At 42.2% G+C, this 20765-nt stretch overlaps 1 protein-coding gene across 6 annotated transcripts in view; it reads left to right on the top strand.

Annotated features, from left to right (window-relative positions):
• The window catches only part of ARHGAP32 (Rho GTPase activating protein 32), a 416149-nt gene that overhangs the window by 164920 nt on the left and 230464 nt on the right, over positions 1-20765 (top strand). For all 6 annotated transcript variants that reach the window (XM_078849914.1, XM_078849912.1, XM_078849913.1 and 3 more), the window contains one exon: positions 19688-19796. In XM_078849914.1, coding sequence (XP_078706040.1) covers positions 19689-19796 — 108 coding nt within the window. In that variant the 5' untranslated portion in view covers position 19688. The remainder of the gene's footprint in view (positions 1-19687; positions 19797-20765) is intronic.

Below are 20765 nucleotides of genomic sequence, written 5' to 3'. Positions count from 1 at the left end.
CTTGTGCTCAAATAAATTTGTTCGTCTCTAAGGTGCCACAAGTACTCCTTTTCTTTTTGTGAAAAGAGTTCCACCCACAGGTGATATGGTGATTTTGACTTTTATCATTTTCCTGTGTGAGTTCATTCGCTAACACGCTTTGTTGTCCTATGACTGCAGGGGTATTAATGGGCCACTTCACCATGAATGGTCCCTTTAGAATATGTGCTAACCACTTATCTTAAACTATCTGCTCGACTTTGTATTTAACTGTGGCACTCGGAGTACCTTTCCAAAACCCGAAGAAGAGCTCTGTGTAGCTCGAAAGCTTGTCTCTCTCACCAATAGAAGTTGGTCCAGTAAAAGATATTACCTCACCCATCTTGTCTCTCTAATATTCTGAGACTGACGTGGCTACAACAAGGCTTATAACCATGATACACAGACTAGTCTAAACATGGCTATTTTTGTAGTGTAGATGGGGGCTTCTCTGCATAAAGGTATGATCAGTTAAACAGTTGACCCTGTATGAATGAATGCGAGTAACAGTAACATTTGGTTCAGCTAGAGAGAGGCTTTTTCTGCTGAACTGGCTAGCTGACTGAGCATGTTTTAAGTGTTGTCTCATGTTAGGAACAGTAATTGACACTGTACGGCATGCAAGGCTAATTGTAACTGATTGCACTTGGTTATTCGGTGTGTTGAAAGCATCTTTTCTCAGTTCGCTTTTGGGAAGACTAAATCTGTTGTCATAGTTTTGCATTGCCATCAAAATGTTTAGTAAACATGTCAAAGTAGAGATGGGCCTGAATTAATTTCCTGTAGCCCAGTTCCGGTCAGAGTTTGCCATTTGAACACACCTTGGACCAAATCTGAATTTCCCCAAATTTAAGGCAGTTTGGATTCAGATTCTTCTTATTTTGTATTAAGATAGCACCTGAAGGCCACAATAGAGATCAGAACACCTTTGTGCTACATGCTGTATGGACACATAGTAAGAGAGAGTCCCTGCCCTTAAGAGTTTACAGTCTCACAAACAAGACAAGGGGTAGGGAAGAGAGTAGTAATAACCTCATTTTATAGAAGGGGAACTAAGGCACAGGATAGATTATCATAGAATCCTAGAATCTCAGGGTTGGAAGGGACCTCAGGAGGTCATCTAGTCCAACCCCCTGCTCAAAGCAGGACCAATCCCCAATTTTTGCCCCAGATCCCTAAATGGCCCCCTCAAGGATTGAACTCACAACCCTGGGTTTAGCAGGCCAATGCTCAAACCACTGAGCTATCCCTCCTCCATAATGATTAATTGACTTGTCCAAAGCTGCTCGGAAAGTCTGTGGCAGAGGCAAGAATTAAAACCAAAAGGCAGCTCTTTAGCTGGTGCAAATTACCTCAACCTCAACACTTAACTCAGATCTCCTGAGTCCCAGCCTAGTGCCTTAACAACTAGACTGTCTTTCCTTGTTTCAAATCCCCAGTGCTCAGTTGTACTGTTTTAGTGTGAGCCCATCCCAAATTTAGAGGCTCCTCACATAAAAAATTGACCTTTTGTTATGTTGGGCTCCAATCCTGCAAACATGGATGATTTCAATGGGTCTATTCATGGTAGTAAAGTTAAGCATGTATGTAAGTGGATTGGGGCCAGAATGATGATTTGTGCTTTGGAAGTTCTAAGGGAACAGTGTGGGGTGACAACTTTTATATTTATATATATATATATATATATATATATATATATATATATATATATATATATATAAAACAAAGGTCATATATATAAAAAATCTTGACCTTTGTTACTCCACAAGGCCTTAGATCATTAAAACTGAATTGTAAATGTCTATTATATTTTTCACCATTAGTGCAGTTGTACCTTTTGCACTACTTTCAACACTCACAGTGAAATGCACTAGCGAGCTTCACTTGGTACGTTCATTTTCTCTCTGACTTAAATGAATCTGAGTTCAGCAAAGCATTTATGTGCAAACATCAGTGCTTTGCTGAAGAGGGAAGTACTGTTGAATTGGGACCTAACAGAACAACAGTGTGAAAGATTGAAAACAGTAAACAAAGCTGCGAAACCTAGGAGAGGTGAAGATTAGAATCCATAATGGACAGCTCTATTGAATCTCGGCCACTCTGGCTCTTTCATATCACGATGATGTATTGATTACAGCTATGTCTACACTACAGACCTTACAGTGGCACAGCTGAACTGCCGCAGCTATGCCTGCTGTAAGGTCTCCTGTGTAGCCGCTCTATGCTGACAGGAGAGAGCTCTCCTGTCGACATAATTAAACCACCCCTAACGAGCAGCGGTAGCTGTGTCTGTGGGAGAGCGTCTCTCGTCGACATAGTATTGTCCACGCTGGTGCTTTTGTTGGCGAAACTGATCTCACTCAGAGGTGTGGTTTTTCTACATGCCTGATGGACAAAAGTGCTTATGTAGTCATAGCCTATTTTAGATGGGGAAGTGAATCTGTTGCTTTGGGATTAAGATTACATTCTTAAATGCAACTTTAAAATGAGGAGTGGTGGCTTTGTTTTTATTTTTATTGTCTGGTGGTTGTTTTTTTTTTTTTTTTTTTTTTACCTAGTGGACTTGAAAGGCATCTCTTGAAAATTGGCCATTTGACACCTTGAAGGTACTTGCAACCTGATCAGTGGTGTCAAGGTCCTTCTGGCAGAACTGTTTTAGCTGACTGAACAAAGTGAGTCACCTTGACAGCCAGTCCAAGTGTATTTACATCTGAAAACATATGAAGTGCCATCCAGCATTGGAATGTGTGTTTTTGGTTTCATTTTTTTGTCAAGTAGGGGTCACAAGGGATTCAGTGGAATAAAGTGTATGTGTGGAAAGGGAGTGTACGTATACCTGGAAAATGTGTAAGACCATTACAATGCTGAACTGTTGCTGCTGTACAACCTTAGATTGTATTTTAGCAAAAAGCATTGCTATCGAACAGTAGAAGTTGCCCATAACTACTGAACTCTGAGTGATCCAGTCTTTCCAGTGCCGCTTTTTTTAATGGCAGCATAGAAACTGCCTTTTAAATATTCATGCAAATTAATAAACACTTTAGGCAAATTGATAGATACCTTTGAGTCCCAAAGTTCAACTGAAACTTGGATGTGCAGAACATTTAACTAGGTTGGTTGCATCACAGCCTGTATTAAAAGCTTGTCGAGAGAATGATCAAGGTTTCAGAGGGCGAGGAAACAATATGTTGATTAAATGCTGCAGTAGTGCTCGTTTACTAAGTGCAGTCAGTCACAGGGTATATTAACAATGGTAGGAATGACCTATTCACCGTGGCATTTTCTAAAATTAATTAGAGTGCCATTACTAGTCTTCAAAAGGGTTTATTTAAAGCTGCTCATTTTTCTTTTTAACAGCTGTTCTTTTCTAAGGTTTTACAGTCCCAAACGAAAAGCGAATGCTGGACAAATAAGACATGCTTTTCCTTCTTCAGGAGAGAGATGTTTTCTTGTGACAATTGGTTTATAGGGAATCTCATCCTTTTAACAGGTAGTGATGCATATGAAGTGAGAATGATCCATTGTTTTAGATTACACTGAACAACCAAAAATAAGAACGTGCTTAAAGCCTGGTTCTTGAAACTTTCACTTAGGGTTTGTCTTCACTGACACTTTGTGGGAAAAACTATTGTCATTCAGGGGCGTTAAGAAAACCCCTCCCCCGCCCCCATCGACAAAAGTTTTACCTATGAAAGGTTTCAGAGTAACAGCCGTGTTAGTCTGTATTCGCAAAAAGAAAAGGAGGACTTGTGGCACCTTAGAGACTAACCAATTTATTAGAGCATAAGCTTTCGTGAGCTACAGCTCACTTCTTCAGATGCATATCGTGGAAACTGCAGCAGGCTTTATATATACACAGAGAATATGAAACAATACCTATTCCCACCCCACTGTCCTGCTGGTAATAGCTTATCTAAAGTGATTTCCAGCACAAATCCAGGTTTTCTCACCCTCCACCCCCCCACACAAATTCACTCTCCTGCTGGTGATAGCCCATCCAAAGTGATAACTCTTTACACAATGTGCATGACAATTAAGCTGGGCTATTTCCTGCATAAATCCAGGTTCTCACATCCCCCCCACCCCCATACACACACAAACTCACTCTCCTGCTGGTAATAGCTCATCCAAACTGACTACTCTTCAAGTTAAAATCCAAGTTAAACCAGAACATCTGGGGGGGGGGGGTAGGAAAAAACAAGAGGAAACAGGCTACCTTGCATAATGACTTAGCCACTCCAAGTCTCTATTTAAGCCTAAATTAATAGTATCCAATTTGCAAATGAATTCCAATTCAGCAGTTTCTCGCTGGAGTCTGGATTTGAAGTTTTTTTTTTTAAGATAGCGACCTTCATGTCTGTGATCGCGTGACCAGAGAGATTGAAGTGTTCTCCGACTGGTTTATGAATGTTATAATTCTTGACATCTGATTTGTGTCCATTTATTCTTTTACGTAGAGACTGTCCAGTTTGACCAATGTACATGGCAGAGGGGCATTGCTGGCACATGATGGCATATATCACATTGGTGGATGTGCAGGTGAACGAGCCTCTGATAGTGTGGCTGATGTTATTAGGCCCTGTGATGGTGTCCCCTGAATAGATATGTGGGCACAGTTGGCAACGGGCTTTGTTGCAAGGATAAGTTCCTGGGTTAGTGGTTCTGTTGTGTGGTATGTGGTTGTTGGTGAGTATTTGCTGTGAACAGCACTGTGTTGGCAGGAGCACTCTCCTGCCGACATAGCCGCTGCCACTTGTGGGGGGTGAAAGCCATGTTGCTAAAAGCCTCATAGTGTAGCCATAGCCTTAGATATGCGATCCTTAAAACTAACTAAATAAAAAGAAGCCCTACCTTTTCTTTCTTAATGCCCTCACAAATGCGTGATCTCCAACTCATGGTTGATTTCCAGAGTATACACAGTTTACTGTTCTGAATTTTGGAATTTGCATATATGGGAGATCTGAAATTTCCAACACTAAGTTTTTTTTTTTTCCCATGGTAGTACTATGGCTCTTATTTTAAAACATTTATTTGTGAAAAAATTCTAGAAGTACAACAGACTTCTGTTTTCCAGTACATAGTAGTGGTAATGATAGAAATAATGCTTGTATTCATCTAAAGCTACAAAAGTGTGGAAGTATCAATATCCCTATAAGACAGAAGGAGAAAACGATGCACAGAGTGGTTTGTATAATTGCGTTTTGATTTCTGATCCCTAATATTTGGCCCATAGCAGTACTTTTTTTCGTTGGCTTTCATTTCTTTAGAAAGCCACTTTTTCTTATAAAGAAATGAATTTGTGTACAAGACCTGGGGTTGTAGTTTGCAACTTTGTAGAGCATAAAAACAACCAAATTAAATAAAACAAAAATGCAACTGAAACAATTTCTTATGCCAGTTTCTCATTTTATATTTGACGATGAAATACAATACGTCTGTTGTTTGTTTGTTCTACCTACATAGGGGGATGCACTAACACAATTCTGCATTGGCAGGGAGATGGATTAGCTGACCTACTCGGTCTTTTCCATCTCCAGCTTGCACAATTTCTCGAGACAGACTTCAACATTCTATTTCACATAATGCAGACGGACATAATGTAATCAGTAAGGTGTTGACAATGCTGATTTAAAACACTTGAAATGAATTAGTCTTCAAGGTCAGGAGTCTGAGCCTTCAATTCCCATCTCTTGTTTCACTTTTTCAGAAGCTATTGTGTTGGCTCTGCTTTCCAGAATGCATGATTATTCCCAGTAGACTCACTGTACTAGCCTTAGTTTTGTGGGGCAGAGGCGACTCAGGCGTGTTTGCTTGAAGAAACATTTGTGTTTCCCCAATTAGTGGCTGTCTTGGGTCTGGAATAAAGACAAGTTGAGTACTTTCTAGTTTTCTGTTTAGCTGCTTTGAGAATTGCACCAGCATCACACACATCATGCTATAGTTGTAGTTTTCCAGTTTTTTCTTTTCCAACTTTCCTCTTCCTGGAGATAAGTTACAAGCATTTGACTTGAAGAGATTTCTTTTCACTGTATATAGTCTATTTTGCATTAACATCTCCCTAATTTTTACAGTCTCACCCGCCATGTTGGTCAGCCAGCCCAGGACCCTGATGTTACTGTATCATTGCTCATTTACCCAATATTCCAAATACATTTTGTTTGCCCATGTTATAGTTTGATTCCTGTGATCAGGCGAATGAGAGGCATGGTCTGAGCAAAGGTCTGAAACCCAGGAGCTTTTGAGTTGTGATTGTGTCTCTGGCATGAACTCCCTGTGTACCCTTGCACAGGTCACTGTATCTTTTAGTGCCTTCATTTTTCCATCTGTACAATGGAAATAATACTTACTTTCCCCGCATAGGTGGTAAAAGGATTAATAAGTTAACATTTGCAAAGCTCTGGGAAGTGCTAAATTCATTTGCAAAAAGAAAAGGAGTACTTGTGGCACCTTAGAGACTAACCAATTTATTTGAGCATGAGCTTTCGTGAGCTACAGCTCACTTCATTTGGTTTCACTGCTTTTAATTTTGTGTTGTCAGTCTGCTTGTTAATCCCTTCCATACAGTTCTGTTCTTGGTCCTGAATTTGTAGGAGGCAGTGGTGTTTGAAGCGACTCCACTGTTTTTATGTTGCCGTTAGGTTTGGCTATGGAAAGGGAGTACCGGTCATTTGAGGGGATGTGTTGTGTGAGATCTTGTGCTGCCTGGTTGCAGTGACCCACAGTGGTAGTGTGTTAGCAACGCATTGCTTTCTTACCCTCGTGTTACTGACTCCTGCAGCTGTAGTACAAGATCAAAAAGCCCCTCTAGGTTAGGGTGACCAGATTTTAAAGCTCTTAAGTTTGGGCAACCAAGATGCCTTAATTATTACTATCCTCTGGTGTTGAAGGTTAATGGAAGGTTTTGGGAGCTGAGAAGGACACATGGTGTTTCTGGCTGGTTGTGGTGGTAGATGTCCACTCATACCTTCTTTCCCTGGCAGTGGCTTTGCAACCTCCTGCCCTCAACAGTCGCCATGGCCTTCCTTGATCCCTATATTAAAGGATCTTAAACCCCAACAGCTCCTCCAATAAAGTCTCGTAGCACCTCCCCTGCTCAATTGTGCACTCAGTGTATTGTGGTATTGCAAATCCCACTCTTGTGCTGTCTGGTGTGCTCGAGGGTTTGGAGAACTCTTGGCTCCAGCATGAGTTGGATCAGGCACAAGTTGAAGAGGGATGAAGCTCCAGTGCAAATCAGAGGCAACTATGGGCCTTAAGGTAAGGAAAAAGCCTGATGGGGAGAATTTGGCCCGCTGCCCATTTATGTTTAAACTGTCATATTTGGCCTCCTGAACTGAACTAACCTTCAGGTTTGGATTGCTGCAAAGCCCTAGGCTGCTGGTTCGCCTGTAGTGCAGTCCTGATGGCTGAAATAAACTCAAGCCTCAGCTGTGACCGGCACAGTGCCCTGTTAATGCCAGTCCTGGGATGCCTCACAACTCTGCCAATGTGCCTCACTCCTGTCTTGCAGGACCCACTGCTATTCTAGTCCTGGACCCCTGTTCTGCCAGTTTACCTTCATCCTAATCTGCAACACCCGTGCTATTCTGTTTTAGCCCTCTCTTGAGTAGTGTCTGTCAACTGTGCCAAATTACATACTGCATTTGTTGTGTGGATGGACATCTCCAATGAGCAAGGGAGAGCAATCAGAAGGAAGTGAAAGTATGCTTCCAGCAAGCAGTGCAAAGCAAATTCCTTAACACACTATGCTTCTTAGCCCCCTGGTCAAGAATACACTATCTAGGCCTACTGTACTGTCCACTTGAACAGTGCCAGTTCCAATTCTAATTGAGTAGCGTTTGAAGGCTACTGGTCTTCAGCATCACTTTGTATTGGCAGAGACCTTATTAAAGGAGGATTCCTTGGGTAGTAATAACATCTCAGGAAACATCACTATCAGTAGAGTTGTAAATCCACTTGGATCATAAATTCCCCAGTGCTGGGGGCAATGCTTTCTCATTAGGTGCAGAAGTCTCAGGCACGACAATGGTGCGGTGTAAATACTAAATACAATAATAAATCAGTTTTCAGCAATTCTCACCCCCTAGATTGAGGTCAGAGAGAAAAGTCACTGGAGGGGAAAACAGCATGGATGGCTGAAATGCCTAATGTCTCCTTGGGGGAGCATAACCCAAAGTTCAGGCATGGCATTTAATTAAAAAAAAAAAAAATACAGCCACCAAAGAATGAGTATCTGTCAAACAGACAATTAACTGTCTGATGTGAGGAGCCTAACTTTCCAAATGTATAATGCTTCTATGCTATCACAGAGCTTCCAAACCATCGAACACCTAGGAGGCAATTTGTCATCTCCCTGGGAAAGGAGTGCCATCAATCTGAATGTTGCCAGCGTGCAGTGGTCCATGACCACAATTATCATACATCTCAGCCTACCAAGGTCCACGTGTGTGACAAAGACTAGAGTGTGGATATTCTATTAGGAGACTTAAAATGCTGTGGGATTTCTACCACTAGTTTAAATGACTCTCTAACTCCAGTTTCATTAATCTTTGTTTCTGATGTAAATAATTTGCAACATCAAGAATGAAGGGTCACCTTATTTGTGCGCAGCGTAGATAGGGCCAAGGACCGCCTCAACATGAGGGGCATTTAAGGTGCATGATGATTTGCCACCCAGTGGAAGTAGTGTTTGCAGTATTTCCTGTAGGAAATTAAAGCAATACTGCCAACTCCGACGCAGTTTCTGTCTTGCCTGTCTGTTTTTTAGAGCATCTGTCATCATGGTATCTAAGTGCTTATTGGCTTGTAAGATTCTAAGAGTTAGATCCTCGGCGGGTATAATTTGGCATAGCTCTTTTGAAGTCAGTGGAACTACACTGATTTTTACTGGCTGAGGATCTGGCCTCAAGTATGAAGTAAATTAGGCCTTGTCTACACTACAGAGTTTTGTTGATGCTCAGAAAGCATGATTATAAAAACTGGTATTGCATGGTCACACTCACTCCCTCTGTCAGCAGAGCGCATCCACACTTGGGGCACTAGCATCAACAGTGTGAGCAGTGCACTGTCGGTACTTATCCCACAGTCCAGCTCGACACCTTCTCCCCACTAGGTCTTGTGGGAAAGTGGAGCGGATCGTGGCGCATCTTGGGACTGGGCTCATTGTCCTGTGATGCATTGCTTTCTGTCCCAGCATTCCTTGGGCTTCTGGCTTTCTTTTGCGGCATTTTTCAGTGGCCCTTCTTTGCTGTGCAGCCTGGCATCTTTGTGAGAAGGGATGGATTGCGCACTGCTCTCCTATGCTCTTTTAGCTGTCATGAAGACATTGTGAATGGCAGTGCAGTTAATCGCAAAGTTCCTAACTGAAGAAGACTTCCAGTTGCCTGACGTGTTGTGATATGGATAGGAGAAACTTTAGATGGCTTTTGGCATTCACAGAACAGCTGCAGAGGGTGGACCATTGTTTTGGGCTCGGGAAACAAGCACTGAATGGTGAGATCATATCGTCATGCAGGTGTGGGATGACGAGCAGTGGCTACAGAACTTTTGGCTACGGAAAACCACCTTCCTGGAACTGTGTCTGGAGCGCGCCCCAGCACTGTGGTGCAAGGACACCAGAATGAGAGCTGCTCTATCGGTAGACAAGCGTGTGGCAATCACTGTGTGGAAGCTGGTGACTCCAGACTGCTACTGGTTGGTCGTGAATCAATTTTGAGTTGGGAAGTTGATAGCTGGGGCTGTGTTAATGCAAGTGGGCAGGGCAATTTATTGCATTCTGCTATGAAGGACCGTGACTCTGGGAAATGTGCATGAAATAGTGGATGGCTTTGCAGAAATGGGTATCCCTAACTGTGGGTGGGCGATAGATGACGCACACATTCCAATTTTGGCACCAGACCACCTTGCGACAGAGTACATCAATAGGAAGGGGTACTTCTCCATGGTGTTGCAGGCTCTTGTGGATCACTTTAGGCATTTCACTGGCAGCTTCTTGCTCACCGGAGAGCCACTGCTGAGACTGGCTAAACACCTCCGAAGCGGTGAAGAGTTCCTGGCTGCCTGGCCCACTGGGTGACCCTGCCGGGAGCTTCACTTAGTTGTCTAACTCCACCTCTTCATCAATGAGTTCATCCTCTGGGTTAGGTCCTCTTTCCGCTGCCTCCAAGCCTGCCGAAGTATCCACGGCTCTTGGCGGTGGAGGTGGGGTTGCCACTGAGGATAGCACCCAGATAGAACTGGCAGGTCTTAGGTGCAGCGCCGATTTGCCTCCCTTGCCTTCTGGTGTGCATGCCTCAGCTCCTTTATCTTTGCTGTGCACTGCAGCGTGTCCTGATCATAGCCCTTTTCTCATAAGCCTCGAGAAATCTCCCCGTAGGTATCCCAGTTCCTCTGGCTCAAGTGCAGCCGTGACTGCACAGCCTCCTTTCCCCATATGCTGAGCAGATGGTCCAAGTGGGACCATGGTCACCTGGGAAAATGTGATGAGACCTCCCCCGGCCAAGCAAACAAGAAACGGAATTTCAAAAGTTCCCAGGGCTTCTCAGGGGGAGGGACAGATGGTTGCTCACCTGGCTGCAGGGCAGTAGAGTTCAAACTGCTGGCCAGAGCGGTCACGATGGGCATTGTGGGACACCTCTTGGAGGCCAATTAAAGTGATAAAATCAAGCGTGGTGTTTACATTGGCACTTCATCAACTAAAGTGTTGCACAAAAAGTCTTGTTTTTTGTCTGGGTGGTTTTATGTTGTCGCCAGAACAGGGCATTTTGTCCGCCAAAAGTCGGATCGCAATATGTACGCATCCACTGTTTTGTCGACACTTAGTAAGGCAAATCCCTTTAGATTCTCACGTGCATCCTGAGCAAGAGCAGGAGCCAGCGAAACATGATTGTTACCCGTTTTCAGAAAAGCAAGGCCTTGTCTACACTAGAAGGTTGTAGGTCTCTAACTATACTGGTGTACTAAATGTAGTACAATCCCGACTAGTGTGGATGCAGTTATATCAGTATAAAGATGCTTTATATTGTATAGCTGTTATGGTGTAAGACACCTTTATACCGGTATAACTGCATCTCCGGTGGGGCTTGTACTGACATAACTGTGTCTGTAAACAATCGCACCCCAAACTGATGACACAGTTACATTGGTAGAAAAATTGTGTCTAGACCAGGCCTTAGAGTAACAAGAGTGACAAGACACTCACCAGTACTGTTTCAGTTCATGTTTTGATCCAGGCAACATCTCTAGGGGGAGCCCAGGACATTCAGATGTAATCATGAAAAGGAGAATAGTTAGACAGAAAACTTGGTCAATGTAAAGAAGATCTCATGACGATAGCATGTTGCTGTGTAGATGTGTGTGCTGCAGTAGCATCTAACCCTTGGTCATGCAGCATAGTAAGAGATCCCTGCCAGGAGAATATTGCAGCTGTTAAATTGGAGTGTTTAATTCCTCATTGGGAGAAATGGAAATGCAGTACTTGATGGGATCAGCAAATTAGATTTGAGGATCCCGAAAAGGGCATCACAATGTTTTTTTCTGATACTGGTGTTAATGTGACATGAAATGTATCCAGCTGTAATTTGAAATTGATAAACTCACCCTACCAGAAATCTTTAAGGTTACCAGAAATAGGTGCAAATGCAAGCTGTGAATTTAGAAAAATGTTCTGTAAATATTTGTTCCAGTACATTTGATTCTCAATTTACAATGAAGAAGGGTTCATTCATCTGAAGAGAGATTGCTTAATGGCCTTCTACACGGACAGAACTTTTTTATTAATGTAATGGTGCCAGATTGCATTTGAAGGGCATTCAGAGATACTAAAGAGACAAAGAAATGCCATTTTAAATAGTAAAGGTATTTGTTTTCATTGTGGGTAAATGCCCTTTTATGTTTTGATGCATTTGAGGCTCCTGTGAGGGTATGAGGGAGACTTTTTGTTTTGTATTTAATATCTATAATATGTCTGTGTTAAATATTTTATGTAAAATAACCCTGAGACTTAATTTGTTCCCCCCTGTGTGTAAGAAATCTGTGGAAGGGAACAAGCTAATCAGCCTTCCTGTTCACATTTCTGATATATGGCAGGTAAGATGTGCAGATTGTGCTAGGTATTCTTAGGCTGTAGTGTAGACATAACCTATGTCAGCATAATTTATGTTGCTCGGATGGGAATAAACAACCCCCCTGAGTGACATAATCTACACCAACGTATGGGGCTCATGTGCAAGTGATGCCTGACCAACCTGATTGCCTTCTATGATGAGATAACTGGCTCTGTGGATATGGGGAAAGCGGTGAACGTGATATACCTTGACTTTAGCAAAGCTTTTGATATGGTCTCCCACAGTATTCTTGCCAGCAAGTTAAAGAAGTATGAATTGGATGAATGGACTACAAGGTGGAAAGAAAGCTGGCTAGATCGTCGGGCTCAATGGGTAGTGATCAATGGCTCGATGTCTAGTTGGCAGCCGGTATCAAGCAGAGTGCCCCAGGGGTCGTTCCTGGGGCTGGTTTTGTTCAACATCTTCATTAATGATCTGGATGATGGGATTAATTGCCCCCTCAGCAAGTTCATGGATTACACTGAGCTGTGGGGAGAGGTAGATATGCTCGTGAGTAGGGATAGGGTCCAGAGTGACCTAGACAAATTGGAGGATTGGGCCAAAAGAAAACTGATGAGGTTCAACACGGACAAGTGCAGAGTCCTGCACTTAGGGCAGAAGAATCCCATGCACCGCTACAGGCTGGGGACCGACTGGCTAAGCAGCAGTTCTGCAGAAAAGGACCTGGGGATTACAATGGACGAGAAGCTGGTTATGAGTCAACAGTGTGTCCTTGTTACCAAGAAGGCTAATGGCATATTAGGCTGCATTAGTAGGAGCATTGCCAGCAGATCGAGGGAAGTGATTATTCCCCTCTATTTGGCACTGGTGAGGCCACATCTGGAGTATTGTATCCAGCTTTGCGCCTCCCCACTACAGAAAGGATGTGAACAAATTGGAGAGGGTCCAGCGGAGGGCAATGAAAATGAATAGGCGACTGGGGCACATGACTTATGAAGAGAGGTTGAGGGTACTGGTCTTATGTAATCTGCAGAAGAGAAGAGTGAGGGGGGATTTGATCGCAGCCTTCAACTACCTGAAGGGGGGGTTGCAAAGAGGATGGAGCTAGGCTGTTCTCAGTGGTGGCAGATGACAGAACAAGGAGCAGTGGTCTCAAGTTGCAGTGGGGGAGGTCTAAGTTGGATATTAGGAAAAACCATTTCACTGGGAGGGTGGTGAAGCACTGGAATGGGTTACCTAGGGAGGTGGTGGAATCTCCATTTTTAGAGGTTTTTAAGACCCAGCTTGACAAAGCCCTGGCTGGGATGATTTAGTTGGGGTTGGTCCTGCTTGGAGCAGGGGGTTGGACTAGATGACCTCCTGAGGTCTCTTCCAACCCTAATCTTCTGTGATTCTGTGTGCACAGCGCTGTGTTGGTGGGAGAAGCTCTCTTGCCGACATAGCTTTTGCCGTTCTCAGAGGTGATTTTATTATGCCAACATGAGAGCTCTCTTGTCGGTATAGCGTGTCTTCTCCAGATGAGCTGCAGCAGTGCAGTTGTAGCACTATATGTGTGGACATGACCTGAAAAAAAAAATCCCTGTTTCATGGGACCAGGACTCCCATGGGATGGGGTCAGGAAAAGTTATGGGGTCTGTGGACCACTAGGAAACCTCCCCACTCGGAAACCTCCCCACTCTAATATATTCAGGGCCCTTTGTTTTCAGTTTTTATTTTATTTAATTTTTCCCAGGAATTTTCAGTGTTCTTTACCACAGCAACAAAAACATGTGAAAATCAGTGCAAAAAACTATTAATAATTTTTCTGGGTAAATATTGGGGTTTATTTTGGTGGATGGAAAGACGGGGGAAAGTATTCAGTAAATTAATGCTTTGAATTCCGCTCATCAGTGTGGTTTGTTGCACAGCTAAAACAGAACTCAAAACACAATGCCACCTCTGAGTTTAAGAAAACAACGTATCTCTGGTCCCCAAATAAAACTTTTCATTTGAATAGAATGTTTACTGATGTAGACTTTGAACTGTTAGTCTATAAATATTTACATTTTTAATAATTAGGCCACACCATTTGCAGTTCATACACTCAACTTCATCCTTTTTTCCTGTTTTTGTTTTTTAAAACTTTTGAATACTTCCTTGCGTTCTGAAATGTATTCTGATACAGATTTTTGTTTTCTTTCCATTTTAGTGTGTCAAATCTTTAAACCATTATCTGCAAAGACTAATGTATTATCGTAATACATGTATCTCCTGCAATGTATTGTATTTTCCTAATAAAACAAGTTATTTTTTATATGTTTGAATGATACAAAAGTAGGGTGAAAATCAGAAAAAAATGAATGATACTTTTGGTAAAATCTGGGAATTTTTGGGTAAAAATTGGTTAAAACTGAAAATGAAGGGGCATACAGATGCGCCATGGTACATTTCCCCTCCTCCCCCCCACCCCCCCCGCTTCCTTCATCTCCTGCAACAGTAGCATGACAGGCTCCCAGCTGAATTGAAATTGGCATGTGACTATAGCGTGTGCTTTATAACCTCTCTGGGAGGACTCTTGGAGAGGCCAGAGTCTGCTACTATGGAAGTCAATGGCAAAACACCATTTGAAAGTGTGGAGGATGAGCTGAAGCTGGATGAGGAGAAACTAATTCTTCTCTGTGCAGCCTTCAGTCCATAGATATGTTTAGGTTAATTTTCCCCTGCTCCGCCTAGGTCAAATGCCATGTTCCCTTTCTTCACATGGACATGTGGGGGTTTTACACAGACTTTGGAGGCAGGGAGAGTATCTGGAGTAGTGCCCTCCTCCTCTGACCATGGCTTTTTCTCTCCTTTGTGCTGCTTAGTGGGATGGGGGAGGGAAGAGACATAGGGGCTATTCTGCTTAATCCAGGCCAAATTTGCGGGGGGGAGGAGGAAAAAGCCATGCGGCATGAGAAAGTAGGAGTCGGAACAATCATCCCCTTGCACGTGGCATTTTCGATCTTCAGTCAGCCTCTCTTTCAGAGATGTGACGTCAGAGCAGTTTTTGTTAAAATACTGAAGAATAAGGAAAGGTATAAAATGTGTATAGTTTTCTGAGAAACTAACTCTTTCAATTTCTGGGGGTAATTGTGTTTAGTGTTTGGCCTAATTGCATGCTACTTGCTTGAATCTTGAGGTGTCCTGGAGGACAACTGTCAAATACCAAAATCAGTTGTTTGTTTAAAATGTATAATTGGGAAGCCATAACCACTCTTACCCCTTCATGAGCTGAGAGAGGCCAGAACAGCTTTTTTTAGTAAATACATTAGATGTATTTCAAATTCTTAGGGGGGATGGGATGGGAAGAATTTATTGCTGGGCAGGGAGTTTCTGGTTTGTATGCACAATAAGGCATCTTTAAAAAATGATACTAGCTGCCTAATAAACAGGAATGGCTCCTGTGGAGCTGTTCCAGTTTGTCATGGGACATAATTAAGGTTGCGGGAGAGCTCCTGGGAAACTTGCAGGAAAGCGTGATTGCCGATTTGCAGGCTTATTTTTAGAATACACTGTATGGGGCACAAGTCTCTTCCCATTAGAGAATGGTAGAATGGTAGAACTCCCAATGCTAGAACTCCCAGCGACTTGCCTGTGGTCAGGAGCAGGCATATAGCTTATACAGTGTGCGTGCATTTTATTATCCATCATCTGTAAATCCACTTCCCCATTTTATAGTCTTTGTATGAACTTACTGTAAATCTAATTCCACACGTTGCACAACGACTAATAATCTTGTCAGGACTGTATTTTTGGTCACTGAGATCAGGAAACCAGAGGGCTGGGCCTCCTGCCAGCTCCTAAATGACACAAAGTGCGTAGTGTCATGCCAACAGGAATGTTTTTCTCTCTGTCCACCTGGAACTATCCCGTCATAAATCCTTGTGAAAGAAACAGCCAGACCTACAGTGATGTGCTCCGGGTTCACTCCTAGCTCGTGGGGTGTATGCAATAATTAAAGGATGGGGTAAGTGAGCTCACTACAGCTTGCGGTCTTGAGCAACCAGTGAGAACTCATACAGATGGGTCCGTTGACTCATTCTGCTTCCAAGGTTCAGTGACCTGCTACTATAACAATGTAGGTTGGTGGGTTTGGAGGGAAATTACGAGTTAAGCTCTCCTAAATGCTGTGGGTGTTAGTTACAGTGGGAGAATATATTCAGTTTTTGTAGACTGGCTGTTTGGTCAAAGTTCCCCACTGATTCCTGTGAGTCTTTATATACCCAATTTGGTTCCTTCACTATCCTGAGAAATTCCCTAACACCTGTGATTTTTCAAAGTAAAATTACCATTTACTGCCTGCCTGCAAACTTCATTAAAACGTTTGAGCAAAATGTGCAAAACCTGCCATGCTTAGCCCCTGGAGGAACCTGTCCTTGGTCTCATATTGCAGGTGAAATCTCAGGTATGCAAAAATACAAAAACAAAAAAAACCTTCAACCTTTTTTGGCAGGAGAGTGATCATACTAAGAAACCAGCTGTCTGATAAGAAAGCAAAGATGGGAATTGCCATCAGGTATGAGGAATAGTGTAAAAAGAAAAGGAGTACTTGTGGCACCTTAGAGACTAACCAATTTATTAGAGCATAAGCTTTCGTGAGCTACAGCTCACTTCATCAGATGCATATCGTGGAAACTGCAGCAGACTTTATATATACAGAGAGAATATGAACCAATACCTCCTCCCACCCCACTGTCCTGCTGGTAATAGCTTATCTAAAGTGATCATCAGGTGGGCCATTTCCAGCACAAATCCAGGTTTTCTCACCCTCCACCCCCCCACACAAATTCACTCTCCTGCTGGTGATAGCCCATCCAAAGTGACAACTCTTTACACAATGTGCATGACAATCAAGTTGGGCTATTTCCTGCACAAATCCAGGTTTTCTCACATCCCCCCCACCCCCATACACACACAAACTCACTCTCCTGCTGGTAATAGTGTAGGAATAGGAATAGTGTAGTAAACACATTTGTAATCTGAAGTGATTATAAAGGTGTAAATTCTTACTTACAAACATCCATTCAGTATTTTGCTTGTTTTTAATGGTGAGATGACAAAATGCAGGTATGAAGCTAAGTATAAAATTACACAAAAAAGTCTACAAACAAGGCCACCCTATTGCTAGAGGTATTAGTCATGCACTCCTTACCTCTTGTGTATAGTACGCAATCCACTAGTATGATGTGTGAAGTGTGCCGCAAAACATATGTGCAAACTTTGGAATGTGTGCGTTTAATAGATCTAGATCTGAGGCCAGTGTTTAATTAGCCATCTCCTCTGGCTTCTTCTCTGGCTCCATGTCTGGCAGTTGTGATTATGGAACAGTTTATGGGGCTTTGTGTAAGGTGGCTATTGCTTCTGAGATGTTTTGTCCTCCAGGATGCCTTTTTATATGGTCTCACTTCTGAAGCGAGGAATTTCCCCCTCATAAACTTGGGTCTGGGGGCGTGAGAAGGACAATGGAAGAGAAGATGAGATCCCACAGATATTCACAAAGATCCCCGTCCAGAGCCTAGATGCAAAATACAGCTAACCTTTAAGTCTTACCACTGCTCCAGCTGTATTGTGTCTGGGTTGTTGGCAACTCTGATAGAGGAAACCAAGGTTTATATCGCATAACTGGTACATGGTGTGTGGCAAGAGGGCAAATAATTGAGCTTTATTCCATGTTTGATATGCTGTGGAAGCCAGCACTAGCCTAAGGCATTGGTATCTTTGTGTGGTGCATAGACCAGAAGTTTAAATGGAGATTTCATACATGTAGCAAACCCAGTTGTTCTGTACTCTGCATCTGCTCTTACCATCCATTGTAAAATAAATGCAGTGTATGCCACCCTGCTTTTATATGCATTTGATGAATCTCTCAGAATTTGTCAGCCGCATTTTCCATTATCCTGTATCTGCATTGTCTTGCAATGTACACCAGTGCAAAATGCTACCAAATCAGAATGGGAATGATTTATACTCTCTTTGCTCTGGGTGTAAATAGCTACATAAGGTGCAGGGCAATGGAATATGTCCATGTGTATGGCACATTGCTGTGTATTTATGCAAAGCTCCTATACAATGGGTTTCCTTTGTTGAATCAAAAACTAGTTTGCCCAAGTGTCGGGGCCATAGCAGCTGTAGAATTAGATTATAAAAGTAGATTGCAATTATTTAATCTGGCTATTGATAGCATACATTTATTTGACTATTTTTCTTTTTATGGAATTGTAACTAAAATGTTTGTTATTTGCATTCTCTGCTTAATTGATCTGCATTGCAAAATCACTATTTATGGAGTGCTTCACGTTTTCAACTATATACATACATATGCCTTTTACAGCTTTATAGTTTAAGTTTTTACTGTACGAAGCTAGCAATTAAGATTGGTGATCTGTTCAGGAAAAAAGGTGGAACATCACTAGCAAATCTTTCGTAATGCTTATTTAACAACATTTTAAAGAATTGCAAAGTGCATAGCAATGCTATGTAAAGGCTTTCAGTATAGTTATTCCTTTAGTCAAACTGGATGATTCATCATAGCTAACATTTGGCTCACCCTTCGTTCCTTTGGGTTCATGTATGTGCTGTGCTGATTAATGAAATGGTTTGCCTAAATAAATAAATATATGGCAGTCTATTATTAAAGATTAGCTTTGAATTGTGCATGTTGTTAATGAAGCTGGGATGGATCACACCAGATACTCAGCAGGATTTAGTGCTTTAGATCTTTGCTGCTGTCCCCTGCAAAGTGTCGTTTATATGGCCTGCTTAACTTCGTTCATAACAATAGAGATGCCTTAGAGGTGAACTGGGAAGCTTTTGTAAGTACATTTTTTTTTTTTCAGAAGATTTGAGCTCCCAGCCACGTCCATAAAGGTTTCTGTGTTGGAATACAAATAAATTGTGTAAGGTGTTTGAAAATCAGATCCTCCTTACCTGCAGAAATTTTTAGCCTGAGAAATTTAGGTGCTGAGCACCCCGCAAATACTATTGAAATGAGTGTGAGTCAAGGGCACTCTGCATCACACAGGGTAAGGAAAAACACTGGAACAACTGATGACCCAGACCTTGTACTATCAGGGTCTTGATATACTAACCTTGCAGGCATGCAAGGGCCATCTTTTTTCCCCCTCAAGAATTTGGGGGAAAAAGTGGGGCAGGAGATGGTGCTAGAAGTGATTGTTGACAGCTATTGTTATTCATGTGGTTAATTTTGCTTGTCTGGCCAGTCTGTTGAATTCATTGAATCTGCTCAACGTGTTAGAAGATTTTAATTTTTTTGTTTAATTTTTTTTTGAAGTTTTTTCAAGTGTCCAGTGATTAGGATGAAGGCTTAAAAAAAAATCAAAATAAACCAATAATTTAAAGTTGGTTTGGGAATGCAAATTTCCAAACTAGATTACGTTCTTGAGCTGCTGGTATTCTCAGGGGGAAAGAAAAAAAGAAAAGAAAACCACGAATACCAGATATTTAAAAGCCTTCGCATTTTGATTTGAGAGAGTATTTCATACATGCAGCACCAATGTGAAGCCATAAGTAAGCTTTGCTAGGAATTTGTAAGCAAGAAACAAGCATGTCTGTCTTTTTCTCTCTAGAATGATGAAGTCCTCTGTACATACAGAAGAGGATGACTTTGTTCCAGAACTTCAGAGAAGCATTCATCCCCGAGAGAGGCCGGATTGGGAAGAGACTCTCAGTGCTATGGTAAAGCATTGTTATATTTTATATATGCCTTGCTTTCTGTCCTGATCAGTGTTAGAATGATCTGCCCATTGATTCTTTTATAGTTATAGATTTTGATGTGATGATCTTCTATTTCAAATCATTACGCTGATTATACAGGAGTCTGAAGAATAGTGGGATGCATTCCTTCCTCTTGCAGTTCACTGATGGGGGAGAAACACACGCATGGAGGTTCTGTCCTATTAATACATGCCCCTAAGCAGGCCTAGTAATCAATTAAATGGTCCATAATGTCACAGTGATTTTCAGTCTGCATTAACCTCTTATTCAGCAACTATCTCCAGTACGAGGGGAACATCTAGTAAAAACATGCTCTTTAAAGCACACAGTGTTGCACAGAGAAAATTAGCAATATGTTGGCTGTGCCTACATAAATAAAACATTGGCTTCAAAACTAAACCCCCACAGTGAATAGAACAGTGGAAAATTAACCAGCTAGTGCATGTTTCCATGCTCCGTGAAGTCAATGGAAAGCAGGCGTTGAGTTGGGCCATGACAGTTGTGGCCTGATTTTTTCAAATGAGCTGAGCACCTTGAGCTCAGGTTGACTCAAGTGAGAGCTGGGATTGCTCAGCTTTGGAAATCAGGCTGTTACTCTGTTAGCAACTTCAGTGGACTTCCTTACTTGGTGGCCTCGTTAAGTGATCTTACGTCACAGCACCATGGCCTGACTTCTGTTAGCGTCAGGCTAGCTGGAGCTTGTGGTGAATGTTCATTTTATAATTTCTAATGTGAACCAAATTGCCTTATTAACTAATGAGACTGGTGGGAAAATTCTACTCCAGTGACTGAGATATTGATTCTCTGTGTGTGGGATGGGTTTTTAATCCCCTGCTTCAGAAGAGCTGGGTGCAACACCCTTCCAAGTAAACACCTGGTAGTAAAAAATTCACTGTCTTCATTTGTGATCAGTAAATATTTTGTGCTTTT

The sequence above is a fragment of the Lepidochelys kempii genome, chromosome 22 (genome assembly GCF_965140285.1).
Source record: "Lepidochelys kempii isolate rLepKem1 chromosome 22, rLepKem1.hap1, whole genome shotgun sequence".
NCBI classification, from domain to species: domain Eukaryota; kingdom Metazoa; phylum Chordata; order Testudines; family Cheloniidae; genus Lepidochelys; species Lepidochelys kempii.
Note: the sequence above shows the minus strand (reverse complement) of the source record. Positions and strands in the feature narration are given on the sequence as shown.